Source organism: Ranitomeya imitator, chromosome 8, assembly GCF_032444005.1.
Source record: "Ranitomeya imitator isolate aRanImi1 chromosome 8, aRanImi1.pri, whole genome shotgun sequence".
In the NCBI taxonomy this organism is placed as follows: Eukaryota; Metazoa; Chordata; class Amphibia; order Anura; family Dendrobatidae; genus Ranitomeya; species Ranitomeya imitator.
The window spans coordinates 18,854,851-18,877,888 of record NC_091289.1 but is presented as its reverse complement, the minus strand read 5'-3'; the positions used below and the strand labels follow the sequence as shown (position 1 = coordinate 18,877,888).

The following is a 23,038-nucleotide window of genomic DNA, read 5'->3' as shown; positions in this document are numbered from 1 at the left end:
TACTTAACCTTCAGATTAAAAGTTATTAGACACGACTGGCTAAAAAAGACATTCCATCAGCTAGTTTTCTATTTTTTTTTTTTATCAATTCGGTAAAATGCTCGAATGACCTGGGAAAATGTTTCACTGAGATTTGTTAATAATTTTCTCCTTGAACTCCACCTACTAAAAGAAAAATCAAAAAACACTCGACAACACAAAGATCTTAAAGTACCAAACGGTACACAGAAGCATTGAGCCTGATTTGTTATTGTTTTCGTGCCTGTTTTTGTCTAGTTTTGTTTTATTTGTGCCTTATTCTTCTTTTAATTTACACCTTTTTTTAAAGTCTACTTTATATGTGTGCTTTTTTGTATGTTCCCTATTGTGGACAATCATAGGGTTTCCAAAAGTTTTCCTAATTATTTTTGCACAAATGTACTCCAGTCTCATTCCTGGAGTGATTTTATGCACGTCTGAAACATTGGCAATCTTTTAACTGTACTGAAAGGTTGCAAAAAGAGTTAAAGGGAATCTGCCAATAAGATCAACCCTTCTAAGGCGTCTAAAGGGGAACATAGGTATCGAAAAATTGAAAAAAAATGACACCTTGATACTGCATCTACGATCTGTATTTCAGAGTAATCCGCGGTTTTCTTAATATGTAAATGAGCAGTTAAGATCTATGGGACGGACATAGATCTCCCTGAGACTCCGCCTCCATAGCGTATTTTATATGAAAGGGGGAGTTCCCAGTGTGAGACATGTAATGACTGACAGTCTGCTCTCCTGTTCTCACACTGGTAACTCTCCCTTTCATTTTAAATAAGCCCTGGAGGCAGATTCTCGGGAAGATCTATGTCCGGCCCATAGATCCTAACAGCTCATTTACATATTAAGAAAAATGTGGATTTCTAACACATCGGATAGCAGATATCAAGATATCATTCTATTCAGCTTCCTATTACCTATATGTCCATATAGACAGCTAAAGAGGATCGATCCTACTGACAGATTGCCTCTATCGACTAAAAATAAAGAATTTTATTATTTTGCATGTGCCGTTTTTAAGAATTTGGAGCAAAAAAATTTCAACGACCACCACCAGACAAAAAAATAAATAAAATAAAAGTGACTTAAAAAGAAAAATGCAAATGATGAATGGGCCCTTTGTGTTTGATTCATCGAGGTATCGATCTTTCTCAGAAGTTTAAAAATTAAGGTCAGCTGACAGGCGGTGTTCTCGGAGAGGATAATCCCACCTTCGAGTAAACAACTGTGTAAATAGCAAATGTCGATATGTTTAATAATTACTCATATATATATATATTTTTAAGACAAAGAACAAGGCGGACATTATCCGTTCCGAGGCCAACAAACAAACCCGGACCTGCCCAGTTATGTCAATATGAAACAAAAGCTTTATCTTAGTTGCTTGTGTTCACTAAATGAGATAAGAACACATGAGCAAAGGAACTGGATAAAAAAAATAGTTTATAACCTCTTACCATATGTTTTCCTAAGCTCTTGTTCGTAAAGAGGGTGTGGTGCAGACAACAATTAACAGAACTGGCTTTTATTTTTTTATTTTGCTTTTTTTTTGTACCAGTTCCTTTTTTTTATTAAGTTAAAGGAGACTGTTCAATGTCAAACTTTACTGAAGTTTTTAAATGGGGTAAACACATATGGATGTCGTAGGGCAGCATGGTGGCTCAGTGGCTAACATTGTTGCCTGTGTTAAGCTGGTCATAACTCTCCCGACTCCCCCATTAACGTGAACGCTCGACTAGACCGAGCGTACATGGGTTTTCAATAGGGAGGGAGAAAAAAAAGCAATTGCCAGACTCCTCTGGCAGAGGATTTTGTCTCCTTAAGGCTGGGTACAAATGACCGTGAATTCTCTCATCCGAGAGAATCGAGCTGATTGTGCAAATCACACTCAGAGTGTGAGCATATTGTGATCCAATTCTCTTGGAGGAGGAGAAGATGGAGAGAAAAATGTTTCCATCTCCTCCATTGTGTAAGTTGGACTGCACACAGATGACATCTAAGTGCAGTCTGATGGTTTCCATGGACTCACTGACTTGTATGACCAAGTTTGATCTGAATATCGGATATTCAGCGATTTTGTCTTCAGGCCGACTCGGTCTAAGGAAAAAAATTGGACGTGTCCACAGCCCCATAGATTAACATGGGTCCAGGAGCAATCCAGTGTTTTGTTGAATCGCACTTGGACTGATAATGCACCCTGCCCTAAAAGAAAGAGATTGGGCATTGAAGTTCTAATTTCCCAATCAATCTACAACAAAATTGCTTGGTGGCCCCCTACACACATCTAACGGCAAGTTTGGCAAACTTTCATCCAATATGTTTGGGGCCTTTAGAATTGAGCCAAGGGCACTGTCATGGAGGTGGTAGGTTCTTCCCATACTTGCGAATGCTAAGGGTACTCCGAGCATCCATATATTAAAAAAATCCCAAAACACCCAACAAAACACTGGCAGAAATACTATATTTCCCCTGCAGTGTTTGAAGTGCCATGAGCTTGTATAATTTTTGTAATGGATTTGCATTAAAAGGGGTTTTCCCATCTCATAAAGTGATCACACGTCATCGATATAACATCACTACGATTGGTAAGGTGCCCCAACAATTCTGAGACTATAAGGGATGAAATACCGATGTGCAGCCAGATGAAGCAAAGCCACGCTCAAGACAAGTTAATCATGCCAAGCTAGGTCTGGTAGAAGTTATCATGAAGCCTCCACCATGACACTTCATTCCAGCTGGTGAGAGAGAAGCTGACTGGTAGTCACCCCCATGACTCTTCTCCATTCCAGCTAATGTAGAAGCTGACATGGAACAACCCCGATGACTCTTTTCTCCATTACAGCTAGTGTGGGAGAAGTTTAAAGGGAGCCACCCTCATGACTCTTCTCTCCATTACAGCTAGTGCAGGAGAAGCTTAAAGGGAGCCACCCTCATGACTCTTCTCTCCATTACAGCTAGTGCAGGAGAGGCGAGAAGGGAGCCACCCCCCCATGACTCTTCTCTCCATTCCAGCTAATATAGGAGAAGCTGACAGGGAGCCTCCCCCATGACTCTTCTCTCCATTCCAGCTACTATAGAAACCGACATGGAGCAACCCCCCATGACTCTTCTCTCCATTCCAGCTAGTGCAGGACATGCTGACAAGAAACCACCTCCCCATGACTCTTCTCTCCATTCCAGCTACTACAGGAGAAGCTGACAGCGAGCCACCCCCGTGACTCTTCTCCATTTCAGCTACTACAAGAGATGCTGACAGGGAGCCACCCCAATGACTCCTCTCCATTCCAGCTACTATAGAAGCCGACATGGAGCAACCCCCATGACTCCTCTCTCTATTCCAGCTAGTGCAGGACTCGCTGACAAGAAACCACCTCCCCATGACTCTTCTCTCCATTCCAGCTACTATAGAAGCTGACAGGGAGCCACCCCCGTGACTCTTCTCTCCATTCCAGTTACTATAGGAGAGGCAGACATGGAGCCAACCCCATAACTCCTCTCCATTCCAGCTACTACAACAGATGCTGACAGGGAGCCACACCAATGACTCTTCTCTCCATTCCAGCTACCATAGGACAGGTTGAAAAGAACCAACCCCCTGACTCTTCTCTCCATTCAAGCTAGTGTGGGAGAGACTGACAGGGAGCCACCCCCATGACTCTTTTCAAGGTTTGTTTTTACACTATGCTTTCTTTGTAGCATTTCAGAACAACCAATAGCGGTTTGTAACAATAGAGAGTCTGTCATGTTCCATGTGGCTGGTGATTCAGGCAGCATCGATCTCCTGATAAGTTCCCTTTAAAAAAAATGTACATTACCATATTGCCGGGCCACCTTTATTGCTATTCTTTATTCATGCTGTGCCTGATAATAGCTTGGCATCTCAGTTAGTAAATGTGCACTGCATATGTTCAATGTATTTACCCGACTCCAAGTCCACCCGCATCTCTGCTGCCAAAAAAATAAACCAAACCCAAAGAAGAAATCAAATTAATATGGCATTTTGCATCCTCCCCCTTCCTTTTTTTTTACAATTTTGCTTCATTGTATGTACATTTCAGCTGATATCCCAGGTTTCAGTCCATAACATTGATTTATAATACAAACTTGCTCCTTGCCCACAAAATAACACAGCGCATAAAAGAAGTCACCCTGTAACCCTCTCTTATCAAATAATCTGTGATGCACCTAAAAGTGTACTCGACTCCATTAGGCAAGCCATATAGCTTTACATTATACAAACAGTCCAATTCTGCCGGCTCAGCAGGACTTGTCAATAAATGCAAGCCATTGCAAAATACCAATGTCTTTTTTTTTTCTTTTCCTCTTTTTTTTTTTTTTTTTTTTTTAAGTAAAACAGATATCATGCTGCCAACTCTGAAAAATTTACTCTTTGCAATCTCTCAACAAACGGTAATTAAAACGCATACCTGGTAAAAGTTGAAACGAACGTCTCTCCATGGGAGCGACAATATTTTGGACATTTTTGTCTCTATCGGGTCAATATGCCATTCTAAATGTATCCTATTTCTCTGCATAAGGTGTCCTTACAGTTTTTGTACATTTTTATTATTTAAAAAAAAATACACATTTCCCTTATTTCAATAAATAAACTTTTCAACCCCCGGAGTTCTGAATATTTCCAATTGTCCTTATACAAACTTGTTCAAGACTCTTTGTAAAATGAGGGCAACATTGCCAAAAATTGGAAGTGGGGACTGGCCAAACGAAGGAGGGAGGTGGCAAACTCTCGGCAAAGGGCAAGACTAGGAGGTGGCTCTTTTTGATTTTTGATAGGTGGCTCCTCAATTCTGTACACTCTTCCACTCCACATACTTGCCAGCTTTAAGGACATCATTTATGAAGCACGGGTGCCCAAAATGTTTCTCCAAAGTGAAACTCTCTTTTCAGGCCATGCACCTTCGGTGTCCCTCCATGCTTCTTCCTTTCCCATTGATTATGTGTTTAGAGCCAATGCTTCACTATGAGATGAAGCCACTGGCAAAGCATACGTTGTCAGTGCCTTGGCCTGGGGCAAGGCAAGTATTATCCCCCCTAACCCATTAATATTGCCCCTTGAATGCACTTAAAACAAATAATGCCCACATGTTGATGCAAAAACAGTCAAAAGTGGTGTCCATCCAGAGATTCGCGACACCTGGCCAGAAGTCCACTGCCCCAGATCTCCGGAGCCAGCAGTTCCACTGCTACTTTTTGGCAGAAAATTTCTCAAACCAAAAAAAGGACACAAACCCAAAATAGTATATAAAAGTTATCTTATAAAGTTATTTTTCTGTACTGGTGGGGAAAATGTGGCACCTAGGGCAACTACTCCTCCATGAACGACTTCGTCCCAGAGCACTACCACTGGAGGAGGAACCTAGTCATCAGCAACAAGAAAATGTCCAGTGTCACGTCCTGCTGGGAGATCTGGGGTTAGAAGATCACTATGTATTGTGAATCGCAGATCTTCCATTTAGCCTGTGTGTTTGTGTCACATATTAAAAGGATTTAGTTTTCTTTGGTACTGAAGAGACTAACAACCCTTTCTATGCTGGTCAGAAACTTCCCCTTTCTATGCTGGTCAGAAACTTCCAGCTCCATTTCAGCTGCTACTGATCTGGTCATTTCCTGTCCCTATAAAACATGGTCGCACTTTCTCTGCCTTGCCAGTGAAAGCTTTGCTTCCTAGCTCCTTGGAGACGCTGTGCTGAATAGGAGATTGTTGTTGCTACTGGAGATTGCTGTGTGCTGTTTTTGGGTATATGCTTTCCTCTTTGTCCAATTCCTATTTGGTTAGTGCATTCATATCCTTCCCTATATTCCTCTCTACCTTTGGTGAGTGTTTGTATGTTTGTTGCTTTCTGTTAGCCCTGTTTTGTCTTTGTGTCTTGTTTGACTTATATTTCTGCCCCATGCCTCAGGAGGTGGGGGAAGGGACCACTCACAGTTTAACAGGAGAACAGAAAGGTCGGAGACTCAGGCCTCTCTAAGCAAGTTCCCCCGGGACAGGGACAGTTATGGTCCCAGCTCCTGGGACAGATAGAGGGCCCCCTTCCATACCGAAGACCGCCACAGCATGACATACAGAAGCACACCTTTCCAAGGGGGTTGGAATGCTTTTGTGCCGCCCAAGAGGTTTGCCAACTCTTTTTAGAGTCTGGGAGGACTCTTCTTGTTTCGGGTGGCCTAAAGAGAGTTGGCAAGTAGGATGCCATACTTGTAATAGCGTCTCTCTAGTTTACTCTACATATATTTATGTATGTGGAAAAGGGACATAGCTATAGGGAGTTCAGAGGTTGCAGCTATCCCTGGAGCCCTAGTGCCAGAAGGAGCCCAAAGGTCTCTTCCACGTTAGAAAACACCAGTATTTTAAACGGCATATGGAGCTATTTGTACGGATTTTGCATTAGGGTCCATGAAGACTGTTATTATTATTATTTATTATTATAGCGCCATTTATTCCATGGCGCTTTACATGTGAGGAGGGGTATACATAATAAAAACAGGTACAATAATCTTGAACAATACAAGTCACAACTGGTACAGGAGGAGAGAGGACCCTGCCCGCGAGGGCTCACAATCTACAAGACTATAAATAATAATCCAAGAAAAATAACAAAATTACCAATAAAAACACACTAAAACATCACACTGAAAAAAAAAACAACAACGTAAGTCATCGAAGGACACATTCAATAAAAAACAACAACAACACAATACTTCTTTGGTGTGTAACATCACAAAAGATAAAACCCACAACCCTCAGTGGTGGCTCTTGGCCGTCACATCTAATCTTACTAATTCAGTGACCGGTGGCAACGAGAAATCACCGAGTTCTAAGCCTGAAATCTGAAACACCGCTGTGATAAACACATATAATCCAGGCAATAATTCCAAAGTGAGAATGTGATAAACAATGGAGAGGGAAGCAGACAAAATGCTGAAATATATATTATAAGCTTAAAAGACAAAAAAAAAAATCACTTCTATCGGAGAGAAAGAGGCGCCATGGATGGTTCCTTTCGCCTTCCGAGATCATATGTCCTTTTTGCGCTGCCTGGTCCCCGCGCCTGTCATCAATCAGCCTCACACTTGTACTCTTTTACATCACTATCCTGCCAACTGTCTGACTCATTAGTGAAACACTAGTAAACTCCTGCATTCAGAGAAGTCAATAACAGACGGAGCTCTCAAAGACAATGTTGTCCCTGCTCCATTTATACGATGGTTATCTGGAGGAGATAGGCCACTGATGTCTTTTAAGCATTTTAGTGCTTGCGGGTCATGGCTTCCCTCTTGCAAGCAAAAAAAAAATATGTATATAATGGAATTGGCGCCTTGTGCTTTACAAGGGTTAAGTTGTTTATTCCATCTTGGAGATGGAGAATTCAGAATACAGGGAGCTCTAAGGGTTGGGAGGCAGAGATAAGGCTGATTTACTCAGCGTGTTTGTATTAGTAAATCTTAAGCGGAATCTGTCTGTGAATTCCTCTCAGTGGCGACACTCAGTTATCCGGCTTGCACTGAGTAAGTGAAAGCAGTAAGTAAACAGCTCCACAATACATAAATGCAGACAATGGCAGTGCCAGGTGACTAATACCGGCTGCTCTTGCAATCTCGGAATATTTGGGCACAGGGAAATTTTGGGAGTTCCAGTTGGAGGAACAATTTTTGGAAAAGAAGAACAGGACCAGAGTTTGGATGAGGGTAGGGTCACACAACTATTTTATCCACAGTCCGATTATTCTGATCAGTTTTTCTCAGACTTTGGAGAGAAAAAAAACCCAAAAAGTTTCGCCACCTCCGCCCTCCGATGTCATCCAAGTGCAATCTGATATAATTCACTGACCCATAACCTTGCAATGTCGATTTTGATCTGACATTTTGGATCAAAAATCGGACAGGTCTTCGATTTTTTTCAGCGGTTCGAGGAAAAATATTGGACATGTGCACAGCCGCACAGAATATCACAGGTACAAGTGCTATCCGTGAAAATCACAGATTTTCTCATCCGAGAAGATCATCCCAAATAGTAATAATCAAACTCGCCTAACTAAGAAACTATAAGGGTATTCTTCCTGGAACCCGCCAGAAAAAGCGCTGCGAAACCTCTGCAATAAATTAACACAGTGCAACGTAATGTAAAAACGACATTGCCGTGCACACGTTCCATCTTTTGCTACTTCATTTAAACATGGGGCTTTTAGAAGAAGTAGTATGTTCATCCTTCCCGGAAGCCACCCGCTTGTTATAGTTTATTTAGCAAAAAGACGCCAGCAGCAGTGCCAAGTAACAGTGGCAAATCTCCCAGCAAAGCCCCAGTAGGGATGGTCTTGAAGCGATTCTGCCTAGGAAAACCTCGAAAGGTGCGCCAGTGTCTTAAAGGCTATGTTCACATGGAATTTTTTGAGCTGTTAAAAAAAAACAAGAAATTTTCAATCAGAAACAATTCTTTTTTGGGAAGCTTTTGGAGAAGATTTTCTTTTCCCGAAGCATTACGCAGGAGGTTTTTTCTTTTGATTGAACAATGCCTAGTTTGGAGCAGATTTCATCAGGATTAGTGATGAGGGAGCGTGCTTGGATAAGGTGTTGTCCGAGAATGCCCATGTCCTAATCGAGTATTTTCAGCGTGTTCAGAAAAAAAATGCTCTAGTCACTGCAGCTGCATGACTTGAGGCTTTTTTCATGACGTGGCTCCGCCAACAGTTTTTAGTTCATTTTCTCCTTTAAAATCTGTGTTACAAATATATGTTTGAACATATCCTTATGCAAAGGTTCCATGTTTAGGTTTTGCTGCAGATTTGGGGAGCAGAAAAAAAAATCAGCATGAAAATAAAATTTTTTGCAAGTCTTCAAATCTGTAGAATGTTTATTCTTGTGTAATTTTTTCCCCCACATATTTTGCTTTATTCAACACATGGCCAAAATCTTCCACATAATCCACAAGTATCGCATGGGAATTTTGTTACAAATTTGTTGCAAATTTTGATAGATTCCGTCAAAATCAGAATGGAAGATTTCCCCACTTGTGAACAACAGCCTTTGCTCACAATTTAGAAACGGACGTAAATCGGCTTTCTTTTTACCGCAATTTTTTCTCACGATTAGGACAATATTATACTTCAGATTTAAAGATTTCGCTCATGTGGTAAAATCTATGGCAAATTGGCAGCAAAATCCCGTGGATTTCTTCCTACGCATTGCAAAAAGGAAGACATTTCTGTGATAACCTGTAGATTTTTCAGGCAGAACATTTTTTGCTTGGTGGGAACAAACTCTAAAAGATGATCGTATAGGAATATGTCATGGCTAAGAAGAAAGAGGTCAAAGTCAATGGTGGCATGGTTGTAAGGAGGAGAGAACAAAATGGAAAAACATCGAAGTGGGAACAGACAAGGTGACTCGGCCTAAAGAAAGTACAAGGAAACATGTTGACTTTGTGAAGACAGATGACGAGGTGGACATAAGAACTTAGTGGAGAACATACATGGTAATTTGTCGAGGTAATGACCGAAGGAGGTCTTCGAAGATTCTTGAAGGGGAACATAAGGAACAATATGGTGATCTGGAAATTGAAGACAGGGACAGATACGGAGGACTGGATGGAAAGATAGAAGCAGATAGGGAGGCTTTGCGGACAGGGAGGAAGGGAACATTCATGATAATTTGCTAGCCAATGGCTACAGAATAAATAGGACAAAGACCAACATCGTGGAGAGAGACAAGACAGTAATGGGGCATAGCTGAAAGAAAAAACCATGTTAAGCATGTTGACTGTCACTTTGGTGACTTTGTGAAGAGAAAGTAAGCAGTAGGTTGGGCATTAGTTCAGATGAATGGTGGAGGACATAGTGACTTTGAGAAACACTAATGACATGGTGAAAAGCAGATCTGAGCATAGAAAATAACATGGTGAAGGAAAAAAAGAAGGGTTTAAATGGAGTTGGTGGTTAACGTACTAGGGAATCCATGTGAAATTTGGAGATACAACTTATATAAATGTAGTCATACCCACTTGATTAAGACGAAAGGTGGTGGCTTGGTAGAAGAAGACAGGGGAGGTATATTTTTTTTGTGGAAAGGACACAAGTAGTCATGTGTTTGGCAGAGGATGGGCAGAAATGGTGTCTGATTGGATAGCAAGCACAGCAATAATCATGGTGTCTCAAACAAAGAAAGGAGCAGTCATGGTGGCTTGGTAGAGAAAGATGATGGAGTAGACATTCTGTTTTCATGGGTAGGAGCAGTCAGGGTGGCTTGGTAGAGAAATGATGGGATAGACATGCTGTTTTAGGAGTATGAGCAGTCTTGGTGGCTTGGTAGAGAAACTATGGGATAAACATGCTGTTTTCATGGGTAGGAACAGTCATGGTGGCTTAGCAGAGAAAGATGATGGGATAGACATGTTGCTTCATTGAGTATGAGCAGTCATGGTGGCTTGGTAGAGAAATGATGGGGTAGACATGCTGTTTTCATAGATCGCTGCAGTCATGGTGGCTTGGTAGAGTAGGGCAATGAGCAGATATGTTGTTTCATAGATAGCAGCAACGACGGCTTGGTAGAAAAGATTTTGGAGTAGACGTGATGTTTTCATTGATAGCGCAGTCTTGGTGGTTTGGTTACAAAATCGTTTTATATACAGTCAGGTGAATGCAGTGTTAATGGCCTAACAGCCTGAAGAAGATGGTAAGGAGGACAGAATGTGACAGAGAATGAAAGCAAGTATTATAACAGATGTATAGGCCCACAATAGGAACACTGCAGAATAAAAAAAATACCCTAATGAAAAAAATACAAGCGAGCGTCCCTCAGGAGTCTTCAACATGTTATAAACGATTAGATATTCATGAAGTATCAAAACACAAAATGGATTTCAACACCACCTTTCAAACAAATGCTGACTTCCAAATTTATCAGGCAACGTCGCAATTTACATGAAGACTTCACCTTAAAAATATTGTCGAGCAAATGGAGAGGCAAACAATATTTGTTATTTTGATAGACTGGGAAAACAAGCTCATCTGAAATGCAAGCATGTCAAGTGTTTAGATGAACTGCAAACAGCTTATGTGTGGGCGACAGGAATAATAATTAAAAAGAAAAATATAGCATTTATTTTCCTCAATAAATCTTCTCTTAAAAGTTTGTAGATATAAAGTTTACAGATTGAAAATAATAACACTTATCTTAAGTTCCGAGGGCGAGGTATTTTTTATATTTTGGAAATTGCACATATCTCATATGGGCCTTCACTAATTTGACCTCCCAGAAATCCAATTTTTTTAAATGACCACACTTTATGGTGATACCAGAACCTTTCATAGTGGACATGTTACCTGGCAAATCTGTTCAAAGTTGCACCAGGTATCCGAGTCCTCACCATTATCCAGTGGCAACACTTTTGACCACTCACTTTGGAAGACTTAATGTACAAATCATATTTGCCAACTCTTCCAAAAAGACCAGGAGGTCCAAAGAAAACAGGAGACCTAGGGGAAGAGTTAGCAAAACTTACAGCAACACAGATGTGTCATAAAACATCATGGACCGCAACACTCCCGAATGTTTTCTTTGTCGAGACACATTCATGGGGTGGAAAAAGGGGCATTTATTAAATGTGTCCCATTGGAAAGGAGCAAGGCAATGAAAATACAAATTTGGTAAAAAAAAATTTTACAATTGTTAAATGTGAACCCATCACTCATCCGTGAGACCAGAAGCTTTAGCTTACACCAGGGTGTCATATAATAGAAAGTCATAAAGTTTTCGTTTTGGAGAGCACCAAGTTGGTTGGTGTAAGGAGACTTATAGGCCATGCAATGCTCCCATGGCAAATTAAATATGCACATGGCCTCTTCACAGAGGAAAAGAGCAGGTTCAAATAAACAAAGATTCAAAAAAACAAAAAGAAAAGATGCCAAGAATACTGTCAAATAAAGTTGTAGAATGCCTTCACCTGATACAGGAAAGAAATATATCTTGGTACCGTGTTAGCCAGTGGATAGAAAAATATTTAGAATTGAGAGTCCTCAGTGGTTGATACCTTTTAATGGCTAACTGAAAAGATGGTAACAAATTGCAAGCTTTCGAGACTACACAGGTCTCTTCATCAGGCAAAGACTAAAACAAATTCTGAAGAATCACATATTTATGCACAACATAGTATAGGAAAAAAAAAAAAAAAAAAAGGAGGGGAAAAAAAAAATTCACCTGATACGACACTAAGAAGGTGCGTTTTCTGAAGGAGTTTTTCCACTCTTTATCCCAAATTTACCCAATTAAGGTGGAGATATCCACAAACAAGATCCCTCATCCTGAAAATGAGAGGCATGGACCAGTCTCTTTACAACATTCCTCCAGTGAAGTATGATCCTCAATCCTTAGGTGTTGGAGAAGCATGCAGTCAAGCTGCAGACGCTTCCTGACAGGAAGTAGCTATCTATCTACCATATTAGCTTTTATGAGATTTTTTGCCACTTGGTCACCCAAATTGTTCTAACATCTACCTATCTTAGGTTTCCTGATCACATAAAAAGAACCCTTCAATCCCACTGTCCAAACACCTGCCTGAGTGTGAAAGATGGTCTCCACAACATAGAGCTTATTACACATCAGACATGTGCCGTACAGCCATGAGCCTCTCCTCCAACAGTCTATATAGAACTGTACAGGCTTCAGAAGTAAAAGTGGTGTCAAAGTCAAAATGGTTCGATGGACAATACTGACCATTTGTTCAGACTATCGTTTCCTTTTTGTGACATGAGCAAGCAAGACAGATCGTGTCAAGGAGGACATAACAAAAACTTGCCATGTTGGATTTTTCCAGTTGTTGTTGGGAATTGTAGGTGATACGTAGTTCATTCCGAACAGAAGACCTGTATCCCATTAATGAAAGCTAGGATCAAGTCATCAATCAAACCAGAGACTGAATGGTGGTTTTGACTCGAATTACATTGTTGTCCAAGTCAAAAACCTTTCCAGACCAACCATGAAAAAAATCGTACTGGAAACAGTCATCTGAAATTCCTCATGTATGCCCAGCTTACGATAGCCAATACTGATGCATATGTGCCACCAACACCTCTATTAACATCCTTGAACGTTCTTACTTCCAAGCAAAGTCAAATTGGTCCTGATCAAGATATAATTGGCTTTAAAGACATCAATAGAGTTGAGAAAAAAAGATTCACAGGATCATAGCCGGACCAGGCAGTGGAGGCTCGGTCACCTCACACACGAACATGGGGGATCCTGGGCACTTCTTGTGATTTCTAAATCCTTGAGTTGTCAAGACATAGAATAAGGCGTAGTCATGCCATAGTTAGTGCAGCGTCGAAAGATCCTGGGGGCCAAGTAACCACAAAAAGTGCCCGGGATTACGGCATTCAAGTGCTGGACAAGGAAGTTTGCATTGCCACAGAGTCCTGAATCACGTGCCACACTAGGGTCTCCATCAATATTCTGTTCAATTAAATATGGACAAGTCTTGACTCCATGATTTACCCCAATGGTACTAATCTTGTAGCCCCCCAGAAGACAAATGTTTGGGGGTTATTCGAATTCCAAGCCCTTTTTATGACTTTCGGGCCAAGTTTTCTCATCCTTTCTACCCAGTAAGGCTTAAAAAAAAATAAAAATTAGACGTGAATAACCTGTGCCCAAACTTAGACTCCATGGATTTGCTTTTCCACAAATAAAACTATCACATGTAGAAATGGATGTATCAGAGATTAAGGTAAACCCCTCAACACTGGCAGAGTCCTAAATGCCATCTCAGACTCTTGGTGGGCAACACTTAAACTTGACGAAGATATAAATTATACATTTTCTCGTTTTGTCCTTTCATGCTCGGCTGGCATATCGTAGTGTACTAATTCTACTGTCCTACATTAATCAAAGCTGCAGCCCCTGTTGTCTTAGCACCGTAGATTGAGAATGTGCCCCTGGCGAAGAATGAGGGAAAAGTCAACAGGAATTAAGTTTCAGTGTAACTGTTTACTCAACTCTGGCCTGCAGTTATTGAAATTTTATCCATGGGTTTGTGTGACTGCCGCACTAATGACTTCAGCATGGCTGTGATTCTCTCACTTCAAGTAAAAACCTGTAAGATGGAAATGATTGAATTAGCTCAGACTACGTTCCCCTAAGGATAAGAAGTCTATAGCGGCAGATTAGTTATCTGGACCGAAGAGGGACAACAACCCCGAAACAGCTGTCTGCTGATCAGTGTCTCTTTCCTTTGTTTGGCTTATATTCTTAAATGGGTTGGTTCGGGCATAGGTATTCATGAACTATACACAAGACAGGTCATCAATAGTAGGATGGTGGGAGTTCAACGTCCGGTACCCCCAACGATAAGCAATGCAGGTCCATTCAAAATGTAGCAGCTGCTAACGGCCATTCCCGAAAAACTTCTTTTCAAAAAAAGTAGAAGCCTTGCTACTGTACCTGGCAGTGACTGCTACACTGGGAATGGAGCTGCGTTGTCGCCGGAGCAAATAGCAGCTGATGTTGGGGATGGGGGAACCTATAGATTAGCCATCAATATCTATGCTGGGACAACCTTCATAAAAGTTGGCTGAAACAATATATTTTTACTGCGACGATCGATTGATTGTTGTGTCAGTAAAACCAACAATTGTTCACTTTATACCTAAAGTCCCAACTTGCCCAATCGGTGTCTTGGACGGTAACGATCATTCATCAGTCAAACAAGTCCTCTACCATATGATATGCAGCACAATTAGACAGCGGTGTACAGAGAAGCAAGGGGGCTCCACAGCAAAGATCAAAATTAGCCGATCATTCTAGTGAGAGATTCGGCCGACCACAAACTGATGCTTCTTTGTCCTCTCCATGTCTTCAAGAGGACCCTGGAGCTTGTAAGTCAATGAAACCAAGTATGGTTATCTTCCTGCAAACCAAAGGCCCCGTTACACTGCAAGGTTACCGTGAATGAGCATTCCCAAGGAGGATCACCAGACAACCAAGCGTTTTGTTCATAAAACGATCTTTTACGCTCATCGTTCTATGAGAATATTGGCAACCTATGCACACAGAATGATCAGATCCTTCAGTGCACGTATGAAGAGCATGAATGACTGCCGATCAACTAACAAGTAGGAAACTAACCCTGTGGGCTCGCTCTCACCATCGTAGTTTCCATCCAAGAGCGTTCCGGCAAAACATGTGATTGCACTCGGATCAATGTCAGTCTATGGGGTCATGCACAGGTCTTATTTTTTCTTCGGACTGAACCCATAGGAGGAAAAAATGTCTGAGTTTGATCTGATATTCCAATCGTACTCAGCCATGAAAGTCAATGAGTACATGGAAAACATTGGACTGCACTCTGATGACATTGATTTCCGAGGACTGACACAATGGAGAAGATGGAGAAATGTCGTTCTCAATCTTCTCCTCATCCGAGACAATAAAACTACACAATGATGAGAGTTTGATCAGAGCGTCATATGCACATTCAACCCGATTCTCTCGGATGAGAGAATCTCCGCTCTGACCCAGCATGGTCAAGTCTCAGCATGGCCTGCCTCTATGGTACATACACATTCACGAAATCAAATAATGGCCCACATTTAAAAATGATTTTCCCTTTTAAATGCAAAATTGGCTCTGCCTTCATCTCTTTGGATTTTGTCATGGGATATTTTCACTTTGACGTTTAACGCTTTCACCCGAATAGAGGTCAAAACACCAGGTTACTGCCACGATTAAATAAATACAAGCAGGAGTCGCGGTTAAAGCGCTGGCGGTAGGTGTAGGTACCAGCTCACTGCCACCGCGGGGACATTACTAGGATCCCTCACTCAAGAGTACTGCGGAGGAAGAACTTCTGCGGCCTGTATATGTCACTATTGTGATACAATTACCGAAACCGATTTTCAGCCATTATGAAGACTTCCATTCAGTGAGAACAAGCAGAGATCCTCTAAAGGGCGATGAGACGATGCATAAAGGGCAATAAAAAGTGCGCTGCTCAAGACTGGTCTAATTATTCATCAGCCGGGGATCTGATACGCCTATGATGTTGTCAGTAGGGATCACAAGTCTGCGTCCTCGCTGGGCATTGCGGACATAATATGGGTGATACAATCTGGTAGCAAAACAGACATCTGCATTAGCCTTAAAATAGATAGCCCGTGCCATCAGTATGAGATCAGTGGGTGGCCAACTCTTGGCACTCTCACTGATCGGCTGCTGCAGAGACCATGAGCACTCGTTCATTATCTACCTGATGACCTGTCCATAGACTAAAGGTACCTTCACACTGAACAACTTTCCAACGAGAACGACAACGATCCGTGACATTGCAGCGTCCTGGATAGCGATCTCGTTGTGTTTGACACGCAGCAGCGATCAGGATCCTGCTGTGATATCGCTGGTCGTCGCTGAAAGTCCGGAATTTTATTTGGTCGTCAGGTCGGCGTGATTCGTCATGTTTGACAGCAAAAGCAACAATGCCTGCAATGTTTTTTTCATGCAGCAACAACCAGCGAGAACGATAAGTACGTCACTGGATCGCTCCTGCATCGTTCTGCTGTTGCTGGTGTTTGACATCTCCTAGCGACCTAAACAGCGACGCTGCAGCGATCGGCTCGTTGTCTATATCGCTGCAGCATCGCTTAATGTGACGGTACCTTAAGTCCTGAATTTCGAAATAAGCTGCAATGTTTGCCTGCATGAGAAATAACAATATATGTGGCCACCATTTGATCTGTTGCCTGCATTATTTGCCAGTTTTCCCCTTTGCAGACTCTCTAATTTCCAGTTGTCTCTGAACTAGTGGGTGCTAGGATATCTCCCATACACATCACACACAGACACTGGCGGACACATACAGGAGAGGGACCCTGTGCAAGAACAATATAAGGCCCTTTCGGAGCCAAATAGCAAATAATAATGCACAATTGTGCCAGCTTTGGAGGTGCTAATGGGCCCCCTTACTTCTTTGGGTCCCTTTGCAGCCATACAGGTTGCACCAATGGTATGTCCGACCCTGCAGATAGCCATAAGGGATTCCAGCTCTCCGGTCTCTATGTAGCATTTGTTCATGGGGGACATTATACATCAGTACTGAGCAGTCCAGCTGTGAATCCAGCTCTGGGATGAGCTAAATCCCTTACTAGCTGAAGCAGAATTTGTCCCTCTTGTCTGCCTTTGCTTGTTTTCTCACTCTGCTCCTCACTCTTCTTCTCTTCCCCAAAGTTTATATTGGGAGGTGTAACCTGACCCCTCACTGTGCTGGAAAATATGTCTTGCTTTGATCAAAACGTATTTCCAGTGTAACCATCGTTTTAATTTTTATTTGATAAATCCATAGTCGACATGAAAGTAAGAAACTTTGTAATGTATCTCATCAGAGTGATCTGCTTCTTTTTCATCCTGGACTGACCTTTCAGTCTCAATTGACAGGTAAAATCTGTATTCGGTGCAGTCAAACTTTACATTACTGAGATAGGAGATGACAGTTGGTGCTGATAAGATTCTATGTAGAGGAGAGGAGGAGGAGCTAGAGGCAGAGCTCCTCCCTCCTCCTCCCATTTCCCCTCTACATAGAATCTTATGAGCACCAACTGCCATGTCCTATCTCCTTAATATAAAGTTTGTCTTGACTGAATACAAATTTCACCTGTGAATTAAGAATGTTAAGAATGAAAGATCAGTCCAGGATGAAAAAGAAGCAGATCTCTCTGACAAGATATATTACAAAGTTTCCTATTTTCATATGTACTATTGATTTATTAAATCAAGATTAAAAAGGTGGTTACACTTTAAGCTTTTTTTAATAAATTGAATGGCGAGTTCAAGAGGCGGCTCATGAGTGGAGACACCATTTCTCTACCAGAAAGTTTCATACATTTGCTTGTGCTATTGATTTATGCAAAGTTTGTTGAAGCGACAGGGACTATTTAAAGGAATTTTCCATATTGGTGCAATAAACTAATTCCAGAATGTCCACAATTCCAACGACACCACCCCAAACAAGAAGTTCAATTTCCTGGCAATGCCCCCAACTGGTAAAATAAAGCATTACACAGCATTCGTTGAAATCAATGGGTGTTCTATATATGGGAAGGGGATGCCAGGTCCTCTGTAGCTGGAGACGCTCATTGTTGGCACTATACATGTTGGGTAACAGATGAGGGCTCCTAAACTTTTTTGAATATTTGCAGAAAAGTTTTCCAAACCCCTTTAATTCTGATCTATGAAGGATACACTTGATGCCGCGGACTGTAAAAAACTTTCGAAACCCCATCTCCCGTTCTGTAGCGTCATTGTAACCCTAGCTTCCACCAAATCCACTGTTACCATTTACTAAGTATCACAGGCAATAAAAAGGATATGAAGGATCGGTTCCTGTAGGTTACAGCACATTTTGACCACTCTCACCACGCGTTTTGAGGTTTGCATTTTTGAGATTTGCATCCACTTTAATGCAAAAAAAAAAGCCTTATAACTTTCACTCAGCAGCAGGGGAAGTATCCTCCTTCGATTTAACAGTTGTCAGCAGGGCTACTTTCTGGTACTAAACAGTACACACTGGCTTTTTCGGGCAGCGCAAACGTCTTTGATCTCTTTTCCGCAGTGATGAATGCCTGGACCCGGGCGCCAGAACACATAATAACATATAAATTTCACATTCCATTGTGATTGCATGGATGGTTCTGTTTTCTCTACCACTTTAGATCGGGAGTGGAGGGGGACGTAAGGGGCACGGTACCTGGTGCTGCTGAAGATGTGCAATATCGGCCGCGGCGGTGTCCAGAGAAGGTGTCTCTCCGTTGGATCGCGTTTCCCGTAATGTGCACTCTAGTAAGTGGTTACCAGAATTTCCACCATTCTGCACGGATGAATCGTTACTTTTCGTCTCAGTCCCAGATTCTTGCATCATGACTCAAAGCCCTTTATAACAAGAAGGGATGAAAGGGAGGGGAGAGAAAACATAATAAAACAGCTGTTAAAACAGTTAGTGCATTGGAAGATACGTGCTCTGCTTAAAATCAGCCCCAAAACTGTAAACATTTGTCATTTCCTTTCATACAATTTATCTTTCCTGAGCGCTTCTCGCTAACCGTTACTGTTTATTTTCTTTAACAGCTATAATTGTGGCAAATTTTCAGTTCAAAATGTAGTGACTTGTTTGTTTTTGTTTATCACTTTCCCTTTTTTTTTTTCCTTAGATGCATATTTTATAGGAACGTTAAAACAAAGTCGTGAATTTGTACCGCGCACAAAACGGGTAACGTAACGAGAGATGTGAATCGGGAAGACGGAATTCTTTTTCCTCCAAGGAAATCTAAATAAATTAGCAGAAATTTTCAGGAAAGAAAACAATTTTTTATTTTACTTTGACCTTTTTTTCTTTTCTTTTTTTTTTGACAATGGCCATCCGTTTCATCCCTTGTGTCCGCATGAATCACATCAGGTGGTTATGTCCATTTTTTGATCCGAATCGCGGATCAAATTCGGCCATTCGAATCAATAGGTCTATGAAAAAAAAAGACAGCACACCCGTCCAATCCATGTGTCATCCAAGTGCTGTCTGATTTTTACTGTTTCATCGGTAGGGGAGGCTTGGAATTTTTTGTTTCTTTTACAGGTACTTTTTTTTTTTTGGATGGATTTCTTGTAAAAGTTGAAATGGAACAAAATGGGTGCAGCAAAAAAAAATCAAAAATGGAAATCTGTATGAAACCTGAATTCCCCTGTAAACATATTAGACTATGGTTTGACGAACCCGCCAAAAAGGTCGGGGGCTTCGGACAATTCATTGTCGGGGGAAATATGAATTCGGCATGTCTGATTTCAGACATATTGTCTCCCGGAGATGCGTGGCCGCCGGACATGTCTCATAGAGAATATAGGGGCGCTCGGACGTATGCGTAACGGAGAGATGGATGCCAGCTGAATGCTTAGCCGAACAACAGTCATCTAGCCATTTAATGTGTACGACAGGGCCTAAAGTCTGATGGGTGTGTATATTTTTGCAACCGCCTTTCTTAAATGTTCTTGTGCCATGAAAACGTTCATATGCCACACAGAGTTTGCCTCCAGGCCTCAACTATAGAGTCTGCATAGGAGCTGTTAAAGCAAAATGGTGGGATTTAAAAAAAATAAAATAAATTTTAAACTCAAGACAAAGAATTTCTTATATAATAATCATTTAAATAACAAATAAATATAGGAATATTTTTTTCCTTAGTTGATGCATTTTCATTCAGTTCAAGTGCAAATGTAGATATTGGTGCACTACCCTTTTTATGCTGTAGGAGTGCTGTTATTTTTTTTTTTGCATTTCCTGAAATAGGAGACACTTAAAAAAAATAAAAATGGACCCCAGAGTTAAAAAAAAATCTGCAAATTTCAGCACTAAAGCAAATAAAAAACTGTACTTGAAATATCGGTGTCTTCTGCAGGAATAGAAAAATGTGACTGGAGTGACAGAATATACAGCGGAGCTAAATGTCATTGAGTCCGGAGGGTATTTATTTACCCTTACAAACCTTGAGTTACGATATCGGCAGAATAAACAAGTCAATGACGTTGGAGAGGCGGAGTGAGTCACCACAGAGACGCGTCTAAATGTATATAAAGCTGTGTCCTGGCCTTATGTTAGGTGATGACTTGTGCTGCGCCTCCTGCTAGCTCCATCCATGGACTGAAGTTACATATCCGAATATCAATCCATAAAGCGCAGGAGGGCCAAATATAGTTGTCAAAAAGCAATGCAGGTTATCCACCCCCCATATACTGCAAAAATAATATACTGTATAGAGCAACACTAGTAATTACCACCATACAGTGCTCAAGTAATACTGGCACACAGTGAACAAAAAACAGCACCGTATATAGAGTGAGCTATGGTGACAGATGATGGACTATCTGTTGTGGCCCTTTAAGTGAGTTGTCCCATAAAAAGCATAGATGATAAATACATGAAGACTGGGGGTCTGGCTATTGAGATTTTCATCAATTCAATTCAAGACAGGGGGGCTGAAATTCCTCTATATTTAGAGCAGAAGTCAACGCACATGCTCGCTATAAACAGTAAACGGAGCAGTGATCGTACATACTCACTACAAACAATGAATAGAACCACAAACAATGAATAGAGCAGTGGTCGCACATGCTCACTATAAACAGTGAATGGAGCAGTGGTTGCACATGCTCACTATAAACAGTGAATAGAGCAGTGGTCGCACATCCTCACTCTGAACAGTGAATGGAGCAGTAGTCGCACACACTCAGTATAAACAGTGAATGGAGCAGTGGTCGCACATGCTCACTATAAACAGTGAATGGAGCAGTGGTCGCACATGCTCACTATAAACAGTGAATAGAGCAGCAATCGCACATGCTCACTCTGAACAGTGAATGGAGCAGTGGTCGCACACACTCAGTATGAACAGTGAATAGAGCAGTGGTCGCACATGCTCACTATAAACAGTGCATGGAGCAGTGGTCGCACATGCTCACTATAAACAGTGAATAGAGCAGCAATCGCACATGCTCACTCTGAACAGTGAATGGAGCAGTGGTCTCACACACTCAGTATAAACAGTGAATAGAGCAGTGGTCACACATGCTCACTATAAACAGTGAATAGAGCAGTGGTCACACATGCTCACTATAAACAGTGAATAGAGCAGTGGTCGCACATGCTCACTATAAACAGTAAATGGAGCAGTGGTCGCACACACTCAGTATAAACAGTGAATGGAGCAGTGGTCGCACATGCTCACTATAAACAGTGAATGAAGCAGTGGTCGTACATGCTCACTATAAACAGTGAATGGAGCAGTGGTCGCACATGCTCACTATAAACAGTGAATGGAGCAGTAGTCGCACACACTCAGTAACAGTGAATGGACCAGTGGTTGCACATGCTCACTATAAACAGTGAATAGAGCAGTGGTCGCACATGCTCACTATAAACAGTGAACGGAGAAGTGGTCGCAAATGCTCACTATAAACATTGAATGGAGCAGTGGTCGCACATGCTCATTATAAACAGTGAATAGAGAAGTGGTCGCACATGCTCACTACAAACAGTGAATAGAGCAGTGGTCGCACATGCTCACTATAAACATTGAATGGAGAAGTGGTCGCACATGCTCACTATAAACAGTGGATGGAGAAGTGGTCGCACATGCTCACTATAAACAGTGGATGGAGAAGTGGTCGCACATGCTCACTATAAACAGTGAATGGAGAAGCGGTCGCACATGCTCACTATAAACAGTGAATGGAGAAGTGGTCGCACATGCTCACTATAAACAGTGAATGGAGAAGTGGTCACACATGCTCACTATAAACAATGACTAGAGTAGTGGTTGCACATGCTCACTATAAACAGTGACTAGTGTAGTGGTTGCACATGCTCACTATAAACAGTGAACAGGGAAGTGGTCGCAAATGCTCACTATAAACATTGAATGGAGCAGTGGTTGCACATGCTCACTGTAAACAGTGAATAGAGAAGTGGTCGCACATGCTCACTACAAACAGTGAATAGAGCAGTGGTCGCACATGCTCACTATAAACATTGAATGGAGAAGTGGTCGCACATGCTCACTATAAACAGTGAATGGAGAAGTGGTCGCACATGCTCACTACAAACAATGAATAGAACCACAAATATTTAGAGCAGAAGTCAACGCACATGCTCGCTATAAACAGTAAACGGAGCAGTGATCGTACATACTCACTACAAACAATGAATAGAACCACAAGCAATGAATAGAGCAGTGGTCGCACATGCTCACTATAAACAGTGAATGGAGCAGTGGTTGCACATGCTCACTATAAACAGTGAATAGAGCAGTGGTCGCACATCCTCACTCTGAACAGTGAATGGAGCAGTAGTCGCATACACTCAGTATAAACAGTGAATGGAGCAGTGGTCGCACATGCTCACTATAAACAGTGAATAGAGCAGCAATCGCACATGCTCACTCTGAACAGTGAATGGAGCAGTGGTCGCACA

General features: G+C 41.6%; 1 protein-coding gene across 15 annotated transcripts in view; it reads right to left on the bottom strand.

The window, feature by feature from the left end:
• The window catches only part of FOXP1 (forkhead box P1), a 704,299-nt gene that overhangs the window by 286,537 nt on the left and 394,724 nt on the right, over positions 1 to 23,038 (bottom strand). For all 15 annotated transcript variants that reach the window (XM_069736485.1, XM_069736483.1, XM_069736488.1 and 12 more), the window contains one exon: positions 18,773 to 18,954. In XM_069736485.1, the coding sequence (XP_069592586.1) occupies positions 18,773 to 18,943 (171 nt within the window). In that variant the 5' untranslated portion in view covers positions 18,944 to 18,954. The remainder of the gene's footprint in view (positions 1 to 18,772; positions 18,955 to 23,038) is intronic.